This window comes from Macrosteles quadrilineatus, unplaced genomic scaffold (genome assembly GCF_028750875.1).
Source record: "Macrosteles quadrilineatus isolate MER2022 unplaced genomic scaffold, UCM_ALF_1.0 Scaffold_19__1_contigs__length_3004403, whole genome shotgun sequence".
NCBI classification, from domain to species: domain Eukaryota; kingdom Metazoa; phylum Arthropoda; class Insecta; order Hemiptera; family Cicadellidae; genus Macrosteles; species Macrosteles quadrilineatus.
Window position 1 is genome coordinate 2,110,939 of NW_026542612.1, and position 17,560 is coordinate 2,128,498.

At 36.3% G+C, this 17,560-nt stretch overlaps 1 protein-coding gene across 1 annotated transcript; it reads right to left on the reverse strand.

Moving 5' to 3' along the window:
• Positions 1 to 6,451: 6,451 nt before the first annotated feature.
• Positions 6,452 to 17,437, reverse strand: LOC129005300 (tubulin alpha chain, testis-specific-like). The gene is made up of 7 exons (XM_054434157.1): positions 17,179 to 17,437; positions 15,210 to 15,511; positions 14,318 to 14,557; positions 13,563 to 13,753; positions 10,130 to 10,226; positions 8,845 to 9,090; positions 6,452 to 7,304 (listed from the first exon to the last, which is right to left on the reverse strand). The coding sequence occupies exons 1-7, from the start codon at positions 17,420 to 17,422 to the stop codon at positions 7,254 to 7,256; spliced, it is 1,371 nt and encodes a 456-aa protein (XP_054290132.1). The 5' UTR covers positions 17,423 to 17,437; the 3' UTR covers positions 6,452 to 7,253.
• Positions 17,438 to 17,560: the final 123 nt, after the last annotated feature.

Genomic DNA, 17,560 nt, shown 5'->3' on the forward strand with positions numbered 1-17,560 from the left:
TAAATGTGAAAGTTTGTGTGTTTGTTTGTTTGTTTGAAGTTCAATCACGCATAAACCACTGGACGGATTGGGCTGAAATTTGGCATGATGATAGCTTACATTCCCGATTAACATATAGACATATTCTTATTTCAAAAATCCTTTCGGGCTCCGCCCGAGTGGCTCTGTAATTCCCCATGTTAACCTTATGAGTATTCATATTTAAGGTGAATTAAAGAATTAAGTCAGCTGTTTCAAATAAAAAGTTGGTTCTATGATATGGAAAAGCATTAAAAAGTTATAAGATTTACCAACAGGGTGCAGCACTATATATTTTTTTGCATTTATGAAAACAGCTAATTTGAACTAAGCAGCAAAAAAAAAAACTGATTCGCAAAGGGAACTGTCAAAGTAGGATTGTTTACAGTTATTTTTATGTTTTTCATTTCATGAATAATCTGTGATATTTTGCGAATTGTTGATAATTTATTTTTCTCTATTGTTTAGGTGAAGTGGTAGAACATTATGGCTATGGTAGATGTGTAATACCATAGAATACTGTAGCCTAAATTTAAAAAAGCAAATTTTATCAAACTGTGTCCTCCCTTATTGCAAACGCAAAGCTTGAGTATAACTGCAATAAGCATTTTATACTTATTCCAGCCCCGTACGAAGGACGGGTACTCTGCTAGTTATTTATAATTCAACAAAAAATATACTTATGCCTCATTTCTGAAACCCACTTCACTGATAGAAGTTTCTTCAAAATTCCTGGTTATAGTGTCTACAATCTACATTACTAACCACCCAAATAACAGAGCTCAACTGCTGTCTAGTGCACAACATCTAAAACACTACACTGTGAACATAATGATTTCTTACAAGCCACCAGTATAGTTGTAGAATGCAGCAATAACACCTATCTTACACTGTCGGCTGTCTACTGTAATCCAACTCATGCAATAAGTAGAGATCAATTTAGAGACTTTTTTCTCAACACTTGGTCCAACATTTATTGCGGGTGGGGACTATAATGCTAAACACACACACTGGGGCTCGAGACTAATAACTCCAAGAGGAAGAACTCTTCACAGAGCTATAACAGAAATTGATTTGGATTGTATCTCTTAAGGTTTGCCTACTTACTGACCAACTGGCCGAAATATATACCTGACCTACTGGTCTTTGTTGTTGTTAAAGGTATAACAGTGAACTACACGAATATCGAATCACCCCTTGATATTTCTTCAGATCACACCAACTTAAAGACTTTCTTTTTTCATAATAATGTATAAAGATTTATTTGAAAAAAAATATATATATACGTCTAATAAAACATAATAATATATTTACACTTATATATATATATATATACTGTTGACTCACAAAATGTACAGACTTCTCTATTTAAAATAATACATGTGATTGGAATATTTTCCATTTGTTTTGATTTTATTTTCATAATTAGTTGTTATTTCGTTACCTATGTTAAACAACCCGTTAAACCCATGTTAGTTTTTAAAAATTTGTAATTTTTGTTTATGTCTTTTTAGCCTATTTTAATTTATAAAGGCATTCTGTAGATCGACAGGAAAATACATTTCCACCGATATGCGGATATTTTCTCTGTGATGTTCACGATCTGATAAAAAGTATGTAAAGAAACATGCTTGCCTATATTATTGACTAGCTGTTGTACCCGTGCTTTGTAACGGGAAGAGAACACGAAATAGAAACATTTTGATATTTACATCTGTTGATAAAATAGTTACACATAAGCCTTTTAAAAACAAAATTATGCCTTTATCGCCGTTAATAGGATAGCTGTTGTCATAAATGTAAAAAAATAATAGTACTGCACCCTGTTGGTAAATCTTATAACTTTTTAATGCTATTCAATATCATAGAACCAACTTGTGTAGTTGAAACAGCTGACCAAATTCTTTTATTCCTTTTAAATACGATTACTCATAAGGTTAACATGGGAAACTCCAGAGCCACTGGGGCGGAGCCCGAAAGGACTTTAAGAATGCGTCTATATGTTAATCGGGAATGTGAGCTATCTTCATACCAAATTTCAGCCCAATCCGACGAGTATTTTTCGAGTTTACTTGTCACAAACATACATCCATCCATCCATACGTCCAAACTTTCTCATTTATAATATTAGTAGGATATATTTTCTCCGTTTTGTATAGTTTAGTGAAAAATAGCAATCGTACGACGGGTCGATTTTATCTTCGTGACTAATACCATACAAAAACACTTCATTATACTCAATAACTTGTTTTTGTAAACTCTGAATTTATTTATTTAAGATAATTGTTTAAAGTTGTTGTTTAAGCTAGTTAATGTTAGTTTTCTATAGAAAGGTAGAGTTTTAGTGGAAAAAACAATGATAGCAGATCTTGACAAGAAATAAGGAAAACCAAAGTGTAATATGGATAAGGACTGACCAAGGGACACAAGTACATTGTTATCAAGAACAGGGGTTTCTCAATGAGCTGCAGACAAGCCAAATTTTCCTGGCTTTTGTAGCAAGTTGTTTATAAAAAATTGTTGTAAGATTGTATGATTTTTAAAGAAATAAAATTAATCCCTTAAACTGGTGACAAGTTGAAGGGGAGATACAACTAGCCGTAGGTACAACTAGACGTAGGTACAAGTAGGCGTAGGTACAACTAGTCGTAGGTACAAGTAGTCGTAGGTACAAGTAGTCGTAGGTACAAGTAGTCGTAGGTACAAGTAGACGCAGACGTATGAGGTACAAGTAGACGGTGGCGTACCCGACTAGTTGTACCTGTAGATTTTTAAGAGGTACAACTAGACGTAGAGACAACTAGTCGTAGGTACAACTAGACGTCCGCACCATCGTCAAGTTGTACCTACAGCTTTGGACGAGGTACAACTAGACGCCTGTCACAAAAATGCACCAGGTAGAACTAGACGCCGGTACAAGTAGACATCGCCCCTATACAGCTAGTTGCACAACATTCACCTGCGTGATGTAAAAACGCTCTTACTACACTTGTAATGTTAATAGCTATTAGTGAATTACTGATCAAGTCACTGACTTGGATGGAAATAACTAATATTATAGATGTGAAAGTTTGGAGTAGGTATGTGAATAACGTGAAAACTACTTGACCAATTGTGCAGATGTTTTTCGATGAATAGAACCAACATACCACATGCTTAATGTACATAATTTTATAGCGAATTTCCCATATCAGGGAATAAGCTATTACCATAGTACTCATGGTAAAACCTGGACCCGGGGCCGATTTACTTATTTGTTTTGAGGTCCCTAGAGGCCAAAAACACCGTCCGTTCAAATTCATATATATGTGTCCGTTAGCATGATAACTCGAGCAAAAATTATCCGATGGGGTTTATGGGGTAAAAAGTGGTTATTTTTTACCATAAAAACATAAAATTTTGCAATTCCATTCCAAAACATTTTGTTGAGCTTGAAAAACTATTTAGTATATTAAAGCATTATTGTGCGCCTAATGGTTACGGAGAAAATTTAAAAACAATTAAATTTAAAATCCCTATGTTCTTCTTTTGGAGAATAAATAACGGTTGTAGTTTGCTTGTTTATAAACATATTCTGATCAAATTTGGAAAATACATTTATTTTATACTAAACTAAATACTGTAATAACATTTCACAATAAAACACTTTTAAAGGGAAGGGGTCAAACATTGTAAGCAGGAAGGGTTTGGCAATGCTGTGTGAGTAGGGTGGAGTGCATTTGATCAGGGGCTCAGTTTTCGTGTGAGTGGTGAGTGTGGTGCACCAGAGGACAGGGTCCTTCTGCTGGGGGAGATGGAGCCCAATGTTAAGGGTTTTCCAAATTTGGGGCTTAGAGTCTTTTCCAAATTGGGGTTTCAGTTTCTAACTAAATGATTTGTACAGTTCCCTGCCTTTTTGTTGGTTATTGTTCTTTGTGTTGTTTTGAGAAATTAATAACGTTGGATTTTGTAAGCGAGTGCTGAGCTTCATTCCTGAGCTACGTCACCCAAAGTGACAGTGGGTACCTCCATTGTGAAATACCTACCGTTACACCTCCGTGTTGCAGCAAACCTAAGTACTCGTTAAAATAATGCTATTTAAATAGGAAATAATTTTGAGATATTTTTAATGAGATATTTTATAGTGTAAATCTAATCAAGCAAAAGGAAATTCGCTTAGTCTGTAGGTTTGCTGTGGCGGGGGTATTTTTACTCTTCTACGGGTGTGCCCTGTCGTCTTGCAATTTTTCTATGCCATTATTATTAATAAAATCAATATTAGAAATGCCAAATTGATATAAACCACTTAATTAAAAATGATTTTGACGGCGCGTTACCAAAATTGTGGACCTTATTATTACGAGTTAATAACTTTTCATGCAGCAGATCTATAGAATATAATGATTCTTTAGCGTTCTCTTCTCGTTGCGAAGCACGGATATTGCGGCTAGTTTAGAATATGAGGCAACATTGTGTGTTGCTAGCCTTAGGTGCGGGAGGGACGAGACTCCCATCTACCACTATTAATTTCAGGTCATATTGCCATTTACGGAGGTTGTGTATACAGTGTGTAAATTAAGTCTTAAAACAAATCTGTATTTGTTGAACAGCAACAGATAAAAATATTCTGTTTGTGGCGTTAATTGTTAACAACGTTTCCGTAATTATTTACATAACAAAAATTTTTAACCCCCCTAAAAAAAACCCTAAGTAGGGGGTGACTTATTTTTTTCAAATAGCAACCCCTATTCAGTGACTCCTTACCTCATTTTGAATGATTTGTCAAAAGGGACACAATGATGCAAACTTGAGGTGGATATCTCACCCCTAGCCCCCTAGACAAAATGGCAGGTATTTCAAAATTTGATTTACTGTATGTAAAAGATCACCAATTTCACAAATATGGAAACAAATCTGTATTTTAAAAACCGAAATAGATCAAAATGTTCTGTTTATGGAATTGATTGTTAATATAGGTTCCGCAATTGTTTACATCAACAATATTTTTTACCCCTTTAACAGGGTAGTGGGTGGGGGTGATTTATTTTAATTAATAACAACCCCTATTGAGTGACCCCTCATTTTGAAGGGTTTGTCAAAATAAAGACAATAACGCAAACCCGAGGTAGATATTTTATCCCTAGCCTAAATGGTTTGTATTCCAAAATTTGATATATGCGAAAAAGCACCAATTTTGGACAGAGGTGAGATATTTACCTTGGGTTTGCTTCATTGTGTTTCTTTTGACAAACCCTTCAAAATGAGCGGTCACTCAATAGGGGTTGTTATTAATTAAAATAAATCACCCCCACCCCTTACCCTGTTAAAGGGGTAAAACATATTGTTGAAACAATTGCGGAACCTATATTAACAATCAATTCCATAAACAGAATATTTTTATCTATTTTGGTTTTTAAAATACAGATTTGTTTCCATATTTGTGAAATTGGTGATCTTTTACATACAGTAAATCAAATTTTGAAATACCTGCCATTTTGGCTAGGGGTGAGATATTTACCTCGGGTTTGCGTCATTGTGTTTCTTTTGAATAGTACTTTAAAAATTAGAGGTCACTTAATAGGGGTTGCTATATGAAAAAAAAAATAGTCACCCCCTACCCCGTACCCTATTAGTCAGGTTAAACAATTATTTTGGTGTAAAAATTAGCGGACCTTTGTTAAGAATCAATGCCACAAACAGAATATTTCTATCTATTTTGGTTTTAAAAATACAGATTTGTTTCAAGACCTAATTTACACACTGTATAATCATAATGTGTTTAATATTTTCTATGTTTTGATTTCATTTTAAGCAGGGTTTAATGATTGTCACACTCACACAGCGTTCTCAGCCCAACAGGTTAACAAGTTTATTCAGCTTGATGCACAACAGGAAACGTATTAGTAACCATCAGTACTATGGAACTGAGAATACCGACATACTCTCTAAAATTGTATATGTTTTCATGTAAAAATAAGGTAGTTTGTTTAAGTTATTAATTTAGTGTAATAACATTCATATTTTACTAAAAATTTGTTCGTCTAGCTAGATATCTTATAGGCAAACATTGCCCTATTAGCTTCTGAAGCAATTTTTAACGAACTTAACTGTTAAGGACCAACAGAGGAACAAATTAAAACCACGTTTACTATTTTGTGTTGAACAGGACTAAACTGAGGTTTTGCAAGGTTGGCATAACCTTTAAAGGTCGCCAGTTTAAACCTCGTAAAAGATACACACACACACACACACACACACACACACACCCACACACACACACACACCCACACACACACACACATTGCTTCAGTGGATCCCAAAACTGATATAAAAACTGATATAACTGTTATATACACTCAAAACTCAAACTCGAAAATTTTGACGAAACAATACTTTCTCCATGTATATGAGAAAGTGAAAAACAAAACGAGGAAAATAAAATATACATACCGTATAGTATTTCTTAACATTTATTAAGGCAGTATAGTATTATAAGGCAACAGTAGCTCTTCAACATATATCTTAGTGCTGACGAACACGCTTGTTGTAGAGTACCCTATCACACTACGCTTTATCAGTGCAGCAAATAAATAACTAATAATAACATTCGTTGTAACGAAACCGAAAGTTAATAAGTAATTAGTCCTTAAGAGATAACAACTTAGATAACAACTTAGATCACAACAAAGCGACAACTACATAAAACTCATGTTTTAAAATCCATCTGTAACATTTGGTGTTTGCTGATATAAAAATTGTCTTACAATATTACAACATTAGACATTCACAGACAACAACTTATATTCTAGTCAAAGTCACATTTTAAATTAATTAATAGGAATATTAAAGGTTTTGTTTTGGTTTACACTAGTATTATATATTGATTATCTACGTTAGCAACGTTTATTTCAATTACGAATTAATTATTCTTCAAATTAAAGTACAAAGTTTAATTAAACATTAATTAGGTAGTAAATATTTACTTTAGGTGACTTTCCTAGAACACATTTTAAACGTATTAAATCGATATAAATATTAAAGTCTTAAGGGTTTCCAAACTACTCTAGGGAGTGACCGGATAAAGATTGTCATGATCATTCTTTTTATTTACAATCACTTAAACGTAAAGTAAGGTTATCTTAAATTATATAGTACATAACTCGTCCTTGTGTCACCATAATGAACGGTCATTGTTTATTAAGCTCGGCTAATACTTATAGTTAATGCAGTTTTCTATTCCAAGTGAACGTTGAAGTTTAGTATTCGTCGCCATCTTCTACTTCGCCCTCAGTAGAGTCCACGCCGACCTGTCGACAGAAGAGGTTAATTAAATAAATGATCCAAAACTATTCGAACCCAGTTCCCCTTACCGTTATTTACTCAATTGGCGAACCTATTGCTTAAAGTGGGCTATGAACCACAGGGTGAAACAAATTATACATGACCAATTAGACCAATATTGCTTTTATTTTATACTGCAGTCGGGATTTGAATCCAACTTTCAGTACATAAGTCACATGTTCTAACCGTGGTTTTGTTTTTTTTATTAGCTAAATTTAACTGAGATTTATATTTTATGTTCCAACTAGCTGGGCCCTGTGGCCCTTGATAAAATAAAACACCCTCTTATCAGGAAACTAATTAAGTTTTGGTAATTTCCTTTTTAAATTTAAAACTAATCGGGGTTTCAAAGGGAGCTAGTTCAATTAGAGCGTATAGAGTTTAATTGTTTACCGGTCCCTGTCGAAATAGAATAGAACATTTTTAGGCTAAATAAATTTCCCACATTGTTTCAACTTCTGAAACATGCTCTAACGTCTAACTTTTAAAAACTACCTGCTGAGAAAAGGTGAGAACGTTCTTCAATTACGTATGTAAAGTCGTTAATACCATCTATAAATGGTCAGCACGTTTAATAAAAATAGTATTCAGTGATAATTTGCCTATTAGTGGAGTTATAATAGACATCTTCTGATATACAAATTCACCTTTTGAATACCCTACGTAGTATTGATACCTTCAATAATAACTAGTATTGATCTATTGTAATGGATTGATATGTAGTTCTTTAATACTTTTCATGTATAATTGGTGTAGGCCTATGTAGTTCTTTAATACTTTTCAAGTATAATTGGTGTAGGCATAATCCGTGGGAAATATATAAATACACAAACTTTCATCATCATTTCATTAAAATAAAAATAAATCAAGACAGTTGCAAACATAAAGTGTTTTTTGGGTTGAAATGTTATAATTATCCTCAATTTAATCATTAGGTTATTTTTAATTGGATTGGGGTATGTTTGGTTAGGTTAAAACGAAGACACAGACACAACTCAGAAACTACATATGGGACAGTGAATCATTGGCAGATGTCCATATTCGACAATATTATCGATTATTATAAACCAACGTGTTAGGTTGTTCAACGAGCATGTACATTATTCTATAACTTTGCCTATTGACGGACGTTTTGTTAGGTTTGCGGCCTCTTTACCTTGCATTTGTCCGTCCACAGAGGCATGTCCGTGGAACATATCAAGCAAACCAAGGAGTGCAGTAGGAGGTACAGTACGAAGGTAAACTAATTGTACTGATAAAAAGTAGGGGAAAGTACTGTACTAAGATGAGACCCCACGGCATTGCAGCTTTGAGCCCGAAGTCCCTGGTGCTACTGACTCACCGAGAGGAGACAACTGCATCTCTTTGTCATATCGAGTATATAAATAAAATTAAAACTAAAAAAAACGAATGGAGAAAATCAATTTTTGACATCAGCACATTCCTTGAGTCAATGGTTAAACACTTAAGGACCTCTTAACTGTCCAGAGTTAAAGGGGGGTTTACCTCCTCGTAGTCTTTCTCCAGAGCAGCCAAGTCCTCGCGGGCTTCACTGAACTCTCCCTCCTCCATCCCCTCGCCGACGTACCAGTGGACGAAGGCGCGCTTGGCGTACATCAGGTCGAACTTGTGGTCCAGGCGAGCCCAGGCCTCGGCTATAGCGGTGGTGTTGGACAACATACAGACGGCTCGCTGTACCTTGGCTAGGTCCCCGCCAGGCACAACTGTGGGTGGCTGGTAGTTGATACCTACCTGCAAGATTAGAATGACTCTGTATCAACTATTCAGGGAGAGGTTATGATGCCTCCCTGAGCAATGATATTTGCTGGGCTTATGAACAAACTACAAGGTTTGCATTATCGCAATGCATAGTTATTTGTCTTGAACGTAATTCCTTGAGTCGTTAGACACCATGGCTGAAAAGATACTGCTACATAAAATGATAAAGCAACTGTAAGGCTGTAATGTAGGCAAGACAAAATATCGACTCTTTTGTAAAGAGAAGTTGTTTAATTTAAGTCCACTCCTTACTCTCATGGATCTTATAGAATAGGACCTACCCCTAGGGTTACGTCGCACTTTAAAGAACTCGAAATAAAACTGAACAACCGTAGTCGCAGAAAACGTACCCGTAGTGCAGCATTAATACCCAACCATCAATATGAATACCTTTTCAAAAATCACAAAAAGGACAAAAATGTGCGGTAGTTAACTAATTTGTATCATAAGAACGAACTCAATCGTTTCAGGAAACCTAATAATTTTAACGTTCCTAACGATCTTTGTTTATTTAATATGAATGAGAAACAACAAGTAGTGTAAAAATATACAAATATATTTTGTAATATACATATACACTTTGATTACACATTAATCAAGATACGGTGCAATAACAGTAAATCTATAACCTGTATCTTTTATGTTGTAATGAACAACAATAATATAAGCTATTATCAAGCACAATCTTTATACTGTTCTATTAAAAACTTCGAAAATCAGACGGAATTATCTCTATGATTGTCGTTACTGCACTACAAACCACGACTGTACCGAAGAAAACGCAATTAGGCTCAGATACTATCTAGTGTTTGTTTTATGGGCAACAAAAGAAGCAATCACAACTAACGGAACCTAGCAGCTTCAGGTGCAGCCAACGTCGGCGAAGATCGTTCGTTCATCGATTAAATTTCTCCGCGTCAAAACATTCCTCCTCGTCCGTGTATGTGTCGCGCGTGGTTGGAACACTCAAGGGGGACTAATCTAGCATTGTCACAGTCACACTTTTCCCTACCTTGAAACCTGTTGGACACCAGTCTACGAACTGGATGGATCTCTTGGTCTTGATCTGTGCTATGGCAGCGTTCACATCCTTAGGCACAACGTCACCCCTAAAGGAAGAAGAAAGTCACTGTAGTCTAGTTTGTAGCATAATGTGTATGTATTTGTAAATTCGTATTGTTATTAAGACGTAATAAATGTCATATCAATGTGTATACTTCCTGCCATGCCTCTGTAAATGGAACTTTTGATAGAGAAGTATATCTTCCACTGCTTTAAAAACATCAAACAATTTTTAAGTAATAATAGAGGATATTTACCATCATAATACGTATGTAAGAATCAAATTGCGGACATGGCAAATGTCCTCAATAGTTTCTTAAATAAAATAAATTCACCATCCCCAAAAATTTACTTAAACAAAGAACCACTTTAGAGGTCAAGTGTAGTAAGGCAGGCCTCAAGGCGCGCGTACAGATTGGCCAACGGTTCGAGGGTCTTTTCTAACATACAGATTGACCAAAGGTCCTAATGAGCAGGGGCAAAAAATGGGGGAGGAGCTTTCAGCAGCGATGTGTGTGGGGGAGGAGCTAGTCTATTCAAGTAAACTGTTTGTTGACGTTTTCTAATCTTACCAGATACAGAGGTGGTCTCTTTAATGCTATTGAATATCGTAGAACCAACTTGTGTAGTTGAAAAAGCTGACAACATTTTTTAATTAATTTTAAATATGAATACTCATAAGGTTAACATGGGAAACTATGGAGCCATTGGGGCAGAGCCCGAAATGATTTTTGGGATAAGAATATGTCTAGATATGTTAATCGGGAATGTGAGCTATCTTCATACCAAATTTCAACCCGATCCGACCAGTAGTTAATGCGTGATTGGATATCAAACAAATGAACAAATTCACAAAATTTCACAATATTAGTACTACGATATATTGTAGTTTTTAAGGGTGATAACATGATGTCTCATCATATCTCCATTATTTTCATTGCGTGCGCGATCTCTTCAAGGCAACCTAGAAAGATTGATAATAGGCCTACTAATGACACATACTATGAAAACACAAAATCTAACGTAAACCATTTTCTTCTTTACATTTTATACAAAAAATACAACATTTTCTTTATTTAACTTAAACATCACCGACTTACAGATAACCCAATTTTCGTATGGATGTAAACAAAATTGTACCATGGACATATGTTTTGATGTAAACAAAAATTCATTGTAAACTTGAAAAAGTTCAGATTATTGACAACAGAATTCAGCACAAACTATTCAATTTTAAAAGCTAATATGACGAGGTTATATGCTTTCACGGGATATCATACAAACGGAATAATACCTCCAATTTGGAGTTATTATTTTCTTTTAGCGGCAACTGAAAATGTAGCTGACTGAATAATATTAATAACAAATTATTATTTATTTCAGGATTTTAAGGCAAAATGTTAAGAATTATTTGAAGTTTAGAATTTTAATTTTTGGTTTTCGTAAATGTTGAATAAGTGAGTAGATTTTTATATTCTGTGGTAGAACATTATATTCGGGTTATTTCACTTCCAATGGAATATATTTTTCATTTTTTTAACTTTTGTTAAAATACTACTCCTATAATGAATATTGCTAGATTGGTTTTGTGAACTTAAAAATGAACATCGTGTGCGAAATACTAAGACGGGTGGATATTCAAGGTAATTTTCAAACAATGTGTATACACATAAAAACGAGAATGCTTATACTTTGGATCTTGAAAGAACACTTCAGGACTTTTAAATGGTAACATTATGCTTATTGCTATAACTAGGTCAAACAAACTAACAATTTCGTAGCCAACTCGACCTCCCAAAAAATATACTTTGTGTACTTAAAAAGAAAATTAATAGTGAGTTTATTAGCAATTAGTTAGATTTTATAGCCTACTAGCTGGCCCGACAGACGTCGTCCTGTCCTAATGTGGTTTTGTGTCAAATGCTCGTTCATTTTCAAGATGAGCTCGTTCGCATGGCTCAATCACGTCCTGGTTGAAATTCGTTCGCTACGCTCACTCACCTTTAGGTTGGAGCTCGTTCGCTGCGCTCACTTGCCTTCAGGTTAGCTCGTTCGCTACGCTAACTCGCCTCCAGATTGAAGTTCGTTCGCTACGCTCACTCACCTTATGGTTGCAAATTAGCTGTTGTCATAAATTAAAAAAAAAATAGTGCTGCACCCTGTTGGTTAACCTATTTACTTTTTAATGCTATTGAACATCACAGAATCAAATTGTTTAGTTGAACCAGCTGTTGAGATTATTTAATTCCATTTAAATATGAGTACTCATAAGGTTAACATTGGGAAACTCCAGAGCCACTGGGGCGGAGCCCTTTTGACGGATCTGCACCAAACTTCACACAAACCATCCTTGAATAATGCTTAATAATACCTGAAAGTTTCATTGCAATCTGTCGAGCGGTTTCGGAGTCCATAAAGGACAAACGAACATACGATTGGATTTTAGATTATTTGTATTAGAAAACCGCACTGTTTTGTTTAAGCTACAGTTGAATGTAAAAACCTTATTTGTTTACTTAACAGTTTAATTAAATTGTTTTGTTACTTTTACAATATCCGTTTTAGTGTTGGTACATAACTACATGTTTCGTGGCGACTGCCACGTCCTCCGGTCCATCCTCTTCTCAGATTCGTCATCAATTTAAAACATAAAACACAGAACACACGTAAAAAAACTCATTACATTTATTTTGGTACCGTCACGGTGCGTGCACGCGTTTTGGTCGGGCCGGCGGCGACCAACATAAAAAAGGATACCAACACTAAAAAGGATATTGTAAGGCAAAAAAACAATTTAATTAATATAAAGCAATATCCAGAAGTAGGACAATGAATTCTGATTAACAGTTTACATAAAACTTAGTGTTTTAAAAAGTAAAATTCGTCTCTTGAGTTTGGCCACCTCTGTGACTGGTAAGATTAGAAAAAGTTAACAAACACTTGATTGAATAGACAAGCTCCTCCCCCACGGGACATCGCTGCTGTAAGCTCCTCCCCCATTTTTTGCCCCTGCTCATTAGGACCTTTGGTCAATCTGTATGTTAGAAAAGACCCTTAAACCATTGGCCAATCTGTATGTGGCCAGCTCAAGATATTTTGGACTCCGATAAACACTTTCAATAGGAGCTTAATCAGATGTATGAAAAGCAGGTATTTTTTTAAACATATAAAGTATGCACGGCATAGAATAAATAAATCGTTATCATGTAAGGTTTTACAGTTTGGGGTTCTACATCAAACACCAATGAACAAACAAAATCAAGGCTAATCAGCTTACCTTAACATTGTAGGAACACCTTGATAGTTTTAATAGCTCACTGCTGTCTCAGAATACCCTCTATAAGATAAGTTTTTCCACTGTGTTTCAGCAGTTAGTTCATTACCTGTAGAGCATGCAGCAGGCCATGTATTTGCCGTGACGTGGGTCACATTTGACCATCTGGTTGGCAGGCTCGAAGCAGGCATTAGTGATCTCGGCGACAGTCATCTGTTCGTGGTAGGCCTTCTCTGCAGAAATGACGGGTGCATAGGTGGCCAGGGGGAAGTGAATGCGGGGGTAGGGGACCAGGTTGGTCTGTAAGAAATAAAGTCTTTAGTAAGCAAGATGTCTTAAAATTATGCAAGGAAATGAAATAATGAAATGAAATAATGATTTATTCCACCATAATTACATAAAATACAAATCAAATAAAAACTCGGAATTACGTTGCCACAGATGACACAAATGACACAAATGCCACAGATGACACAAATGACTAAATAACTTTGAGAAATAAACCGAGCTCTCACGTAGCCCGATGTATCATGGACGGCGCAAAAGAGGATGATCCAATAGAGGTGTAAAGTGAATTTCATCTGGATAAAACTAAACTAGTGACCTTGGAAGGGTAAAAGGTGCTGAGGGGTCCATGCGCAACCACTCAAATGCTGATTTAAATGCAACTGGACAAACCCTCGCTGTTACTACAGTACATGATTTATGACGTAAACCAGGATACTTGAAACTTATAAAGCTCGCCATGGAGTATGCCTAAGACTACCCTTTACTTGTGGAAAGGATGGGAAGTTCTAATAAGCATTAGATGTGACAATCTTGATTATGTAATTAAGGTCTTAAATTTACTGCCAAGTTACTAACCTGGAACTCTGTGAGATCAACATTGAGAGCGCCGTCGAAGCGCAGAGACGCTGTAATGGATGAGACTATCTGCCCTATGAGACGGTTGAGGTTGGTGTAGGTGGGTCGCTCAATGTCCAGGTTACGTCTGCAGATGTCGTAGATGGCTTCGTTGTCTACCATGAAGGCGCAGTCCGAGTGTTCCAAGGTGGTGTGAGTGGTCAGGATGGAGTTGTAGGGTTCCACCACTGCAGTGGAAACCTGTCAATTCATAATGTCTTAACTTAAGGGTGCTTAAGGTTATATTTATTTCTTCAGTGCATGTTGTTTTTTTTTATTACCTCTCATTCACTGAGTTGAAGAATCATTTTGAGTAGGTAACTTGGTGGTGAAAGTAGCAGGTCGCAGGTGTACAATGGAATTGTGCTAAGCACTCTATCCAAGTGTCAATATTTAGGTACTGCACGGGGCATTCTGTATTATTTAAGTTTACTTTTTAGCCTGAAAAATGTAAAATATCTTGAATTGCATACACGCACGGATTTACAAGGATACATGTTTTTGTCAACAGGATGAGCCAATCACTACATAACGTAGTTTTTGAAAGAACATTAAAAAATGCAATTCACGCCAAAGACTTGGTCCGAAAAATCTACATACGTATGCTGAACACTGAACAGTAATAAAATAATTATAGTTTATACCTTTTTACAAAATAAAGACGATGCATAAGGCCTTGTGGCATCTTTGGCTAGCATATTACACTATGCACTATAAATTAAAAAGCCATGAGCCATGTATTTATTTTCGTGAAAGTGGAGCTAAGATTTCTTATCACGATCTATCACAGTCGCCGAAAGAGTAATGGGCAGGCATTTTCAGAAACTTTAGGCTTCGTTTCCGATCATTTTACCTGAGGGGCCGGGTAGATGGAGAACTCTAGTTTGCTCTTCTTGCCGTAGTCGACGGAAAGTCGCTCCATCAGCAGGGATGTGAAGCCAGAGCCAGTCCCTCCTCCGAAGGAGTGGAACACGAGGAACCCCTGTAGGCCCGTGCATTGGTCCGACAACTTGCGGATGCGGTCCAGGACGATGTCCACGATCTCCTTGCCGATGGTGTAGTGGCCTCTCGCGTAGTTGTTGGCCGCGTCCTCCTTACCAGTGATCAGCTGCTCGGGGTGAAACAGCTGACGATATGTTCCTGTCCGCACCTCATCTACAACACCCCACATGTGGTTGCTGTGTATGAAGAAGCAACATTTGCACGTATTTATAGATTACAGTTCCAATAGTAATGCTTACAGGAAGAAGGATTTAACATATTTGTAATGTGCGACAATATTAGTTTATAAATGTTAACCGCGAATCGGTTAGTTGTCACACTTTAGTTTGGGAATGGATTTGACATGATATATGTGAATTAGTTATCAATATTAGTTAGACAGAAGCATATCATATAAATATCATAACAATTAATACGAATCTGGGCGATAATGAAGGCATGATTCACTTCCATTATGATTCACCTGGTGTGTACCGTTATGTATTGTATTAAAAAATAGCCCTTATTGTAACAGATTTTGAATTGAAAAACAACAAATTTTTACGACGAACAAGATCGCAAAATCGAATAATCCAAGCAACAACGTCACATTGTCGATGAAGGCCTACATCGGTAGATCATGCGAGTCTAATTCTTTATCAAGGCTGGTAACCAGGACAGGAAAGACAGCTGTTCGGTCCCGCAATTTCGCGATCCTTTATGTGATTTGACACCTTCATTCACAACACCAACTGATTTATGGACCGAGTTCACAGAACTTTGCACAACAGATTGATTCATATTAAGGTAACTAACCGGAGATCAGTTATAGTGACTGAACAGATTTTTGCGATTTGGTGTGGATTAATCTCATAGAATATCGCCTATCTGTCATCAGAATATAAACACAATCTCAGAATATAATATATATATAGAATATAATATTACTCTTTTTTTGCACAGTGAGAGAAGCATATATATAGACACACAACATGGGGAGCATTAACTGTTGTAACGCGTGTGTTTGTGCCGCGTGCTCAGTGCGTGCCTCGCAATCATTTGCTACTCAAACATTGTAGACTATCCGACGTCGATCTTTCTATGCATGACGTTACCGATTCAACAAAAAAAAAATTCACCTGCTCCTTCTCAGTCAATATAACGGGGATATGCATCCATTCATGAGGAGTTAGACGATTTCAGCGCAAAAATACATAAGAAACATTGTTAAGTTATTTATACATAATTTGCCAGAATCGTCTTACATAAACATCCATATTAATTTGTATGCTCTTGAAGTATTGCTATATATTACAAATTTATACTAACATAACCTTGCAACATTATCCCTCGATTGAAATTTTAAATATTTATAAGAGGACATGATTTGAAACCGCAAGAAGAGTGTGCAGCAGGAGTATTTTTTAATTTCAAGAACTTTTAATAGCCTAAATTAGGACCTTGCGAGTTTGACTTGACCTAATAAGATACGAGTATACAACGTTATTTTATTACTTTTAATTTGTATGCTTCAATACAGTGTTTAACAATTTACATAGAAGCAGTTCGTGCACTTTAAATTTTACTTGAGTATGTTTCTTATTCTTGTGTGTTTTCACTTCACTTAATTATCTATTTATGGAAAGCACTCCTTAATTAACAAATTAATTTGTAGTTAACCTCAATTTTCTTAAATTGAAATTGTACAGTATATTCTTCAATTTAGCATATTTAAAGCAAAATCCCATAATTTAAAACATCAGCGGACGCTGCATCTAGTGTTCTTAGGATACTTACATTGACTATCAGTCAAAGATACTACGTAAAATGGTTAAACTGACCAACTACGGTCGGCTCTAGGTCGACGAAGACTGCCCGAGGGACGTGCTTGCCGGACCCCGTCTCACTGAAAAAGGTGTTGAAGCTGTCGTCTCCGCCGCCGATCGTCTTGTCGGACGGCATCTGTCCGTCAGGTTGTATGCCATGCTCCAGGCAGTACAGCTCCCAGCAGGCGTTGCCGATCTGCACGCCCGCCTGGCCGATGTGCACCGAGATGCATTCCCTCTGTAACACCACACAACACATTAACACCACTACAGGACCCCAGCACACAATCCCTCCAGGCAGTACAGCACAGCTCCCAGCAGGCGTTGCCGATCTGCACGCCCGCCTGGCCGATGTGCACCGAGATGCATTCCCTCTGTAACACCAAACAACACATTA

Excerpts from the sequence above, each read along its gene's own strand:
- LOC129005300 (XM_054434157.1), bottom strand. The coding sequence starts at position 17,422 with ATGTGTTGTGTGGTGTTACAGAGGGAATGCATCTCGGTGCACATCGGC. Across the intron at positions 14,558-15,209 it reads CCATCTACCCGGCCCCTCAG|GTTTCCACTGCAGTGGTGGA; the intron begins GTAAAATGATCG and ends ATGAATTGACAG. Across the intron at positions 13,754-14,317 it reads TTGATCTCACAGAGTTCCAG|ACCAACCTGGTCCCCTACCC; the intron begins GTTAGTAACTTG and ends TATTTCTTACAG.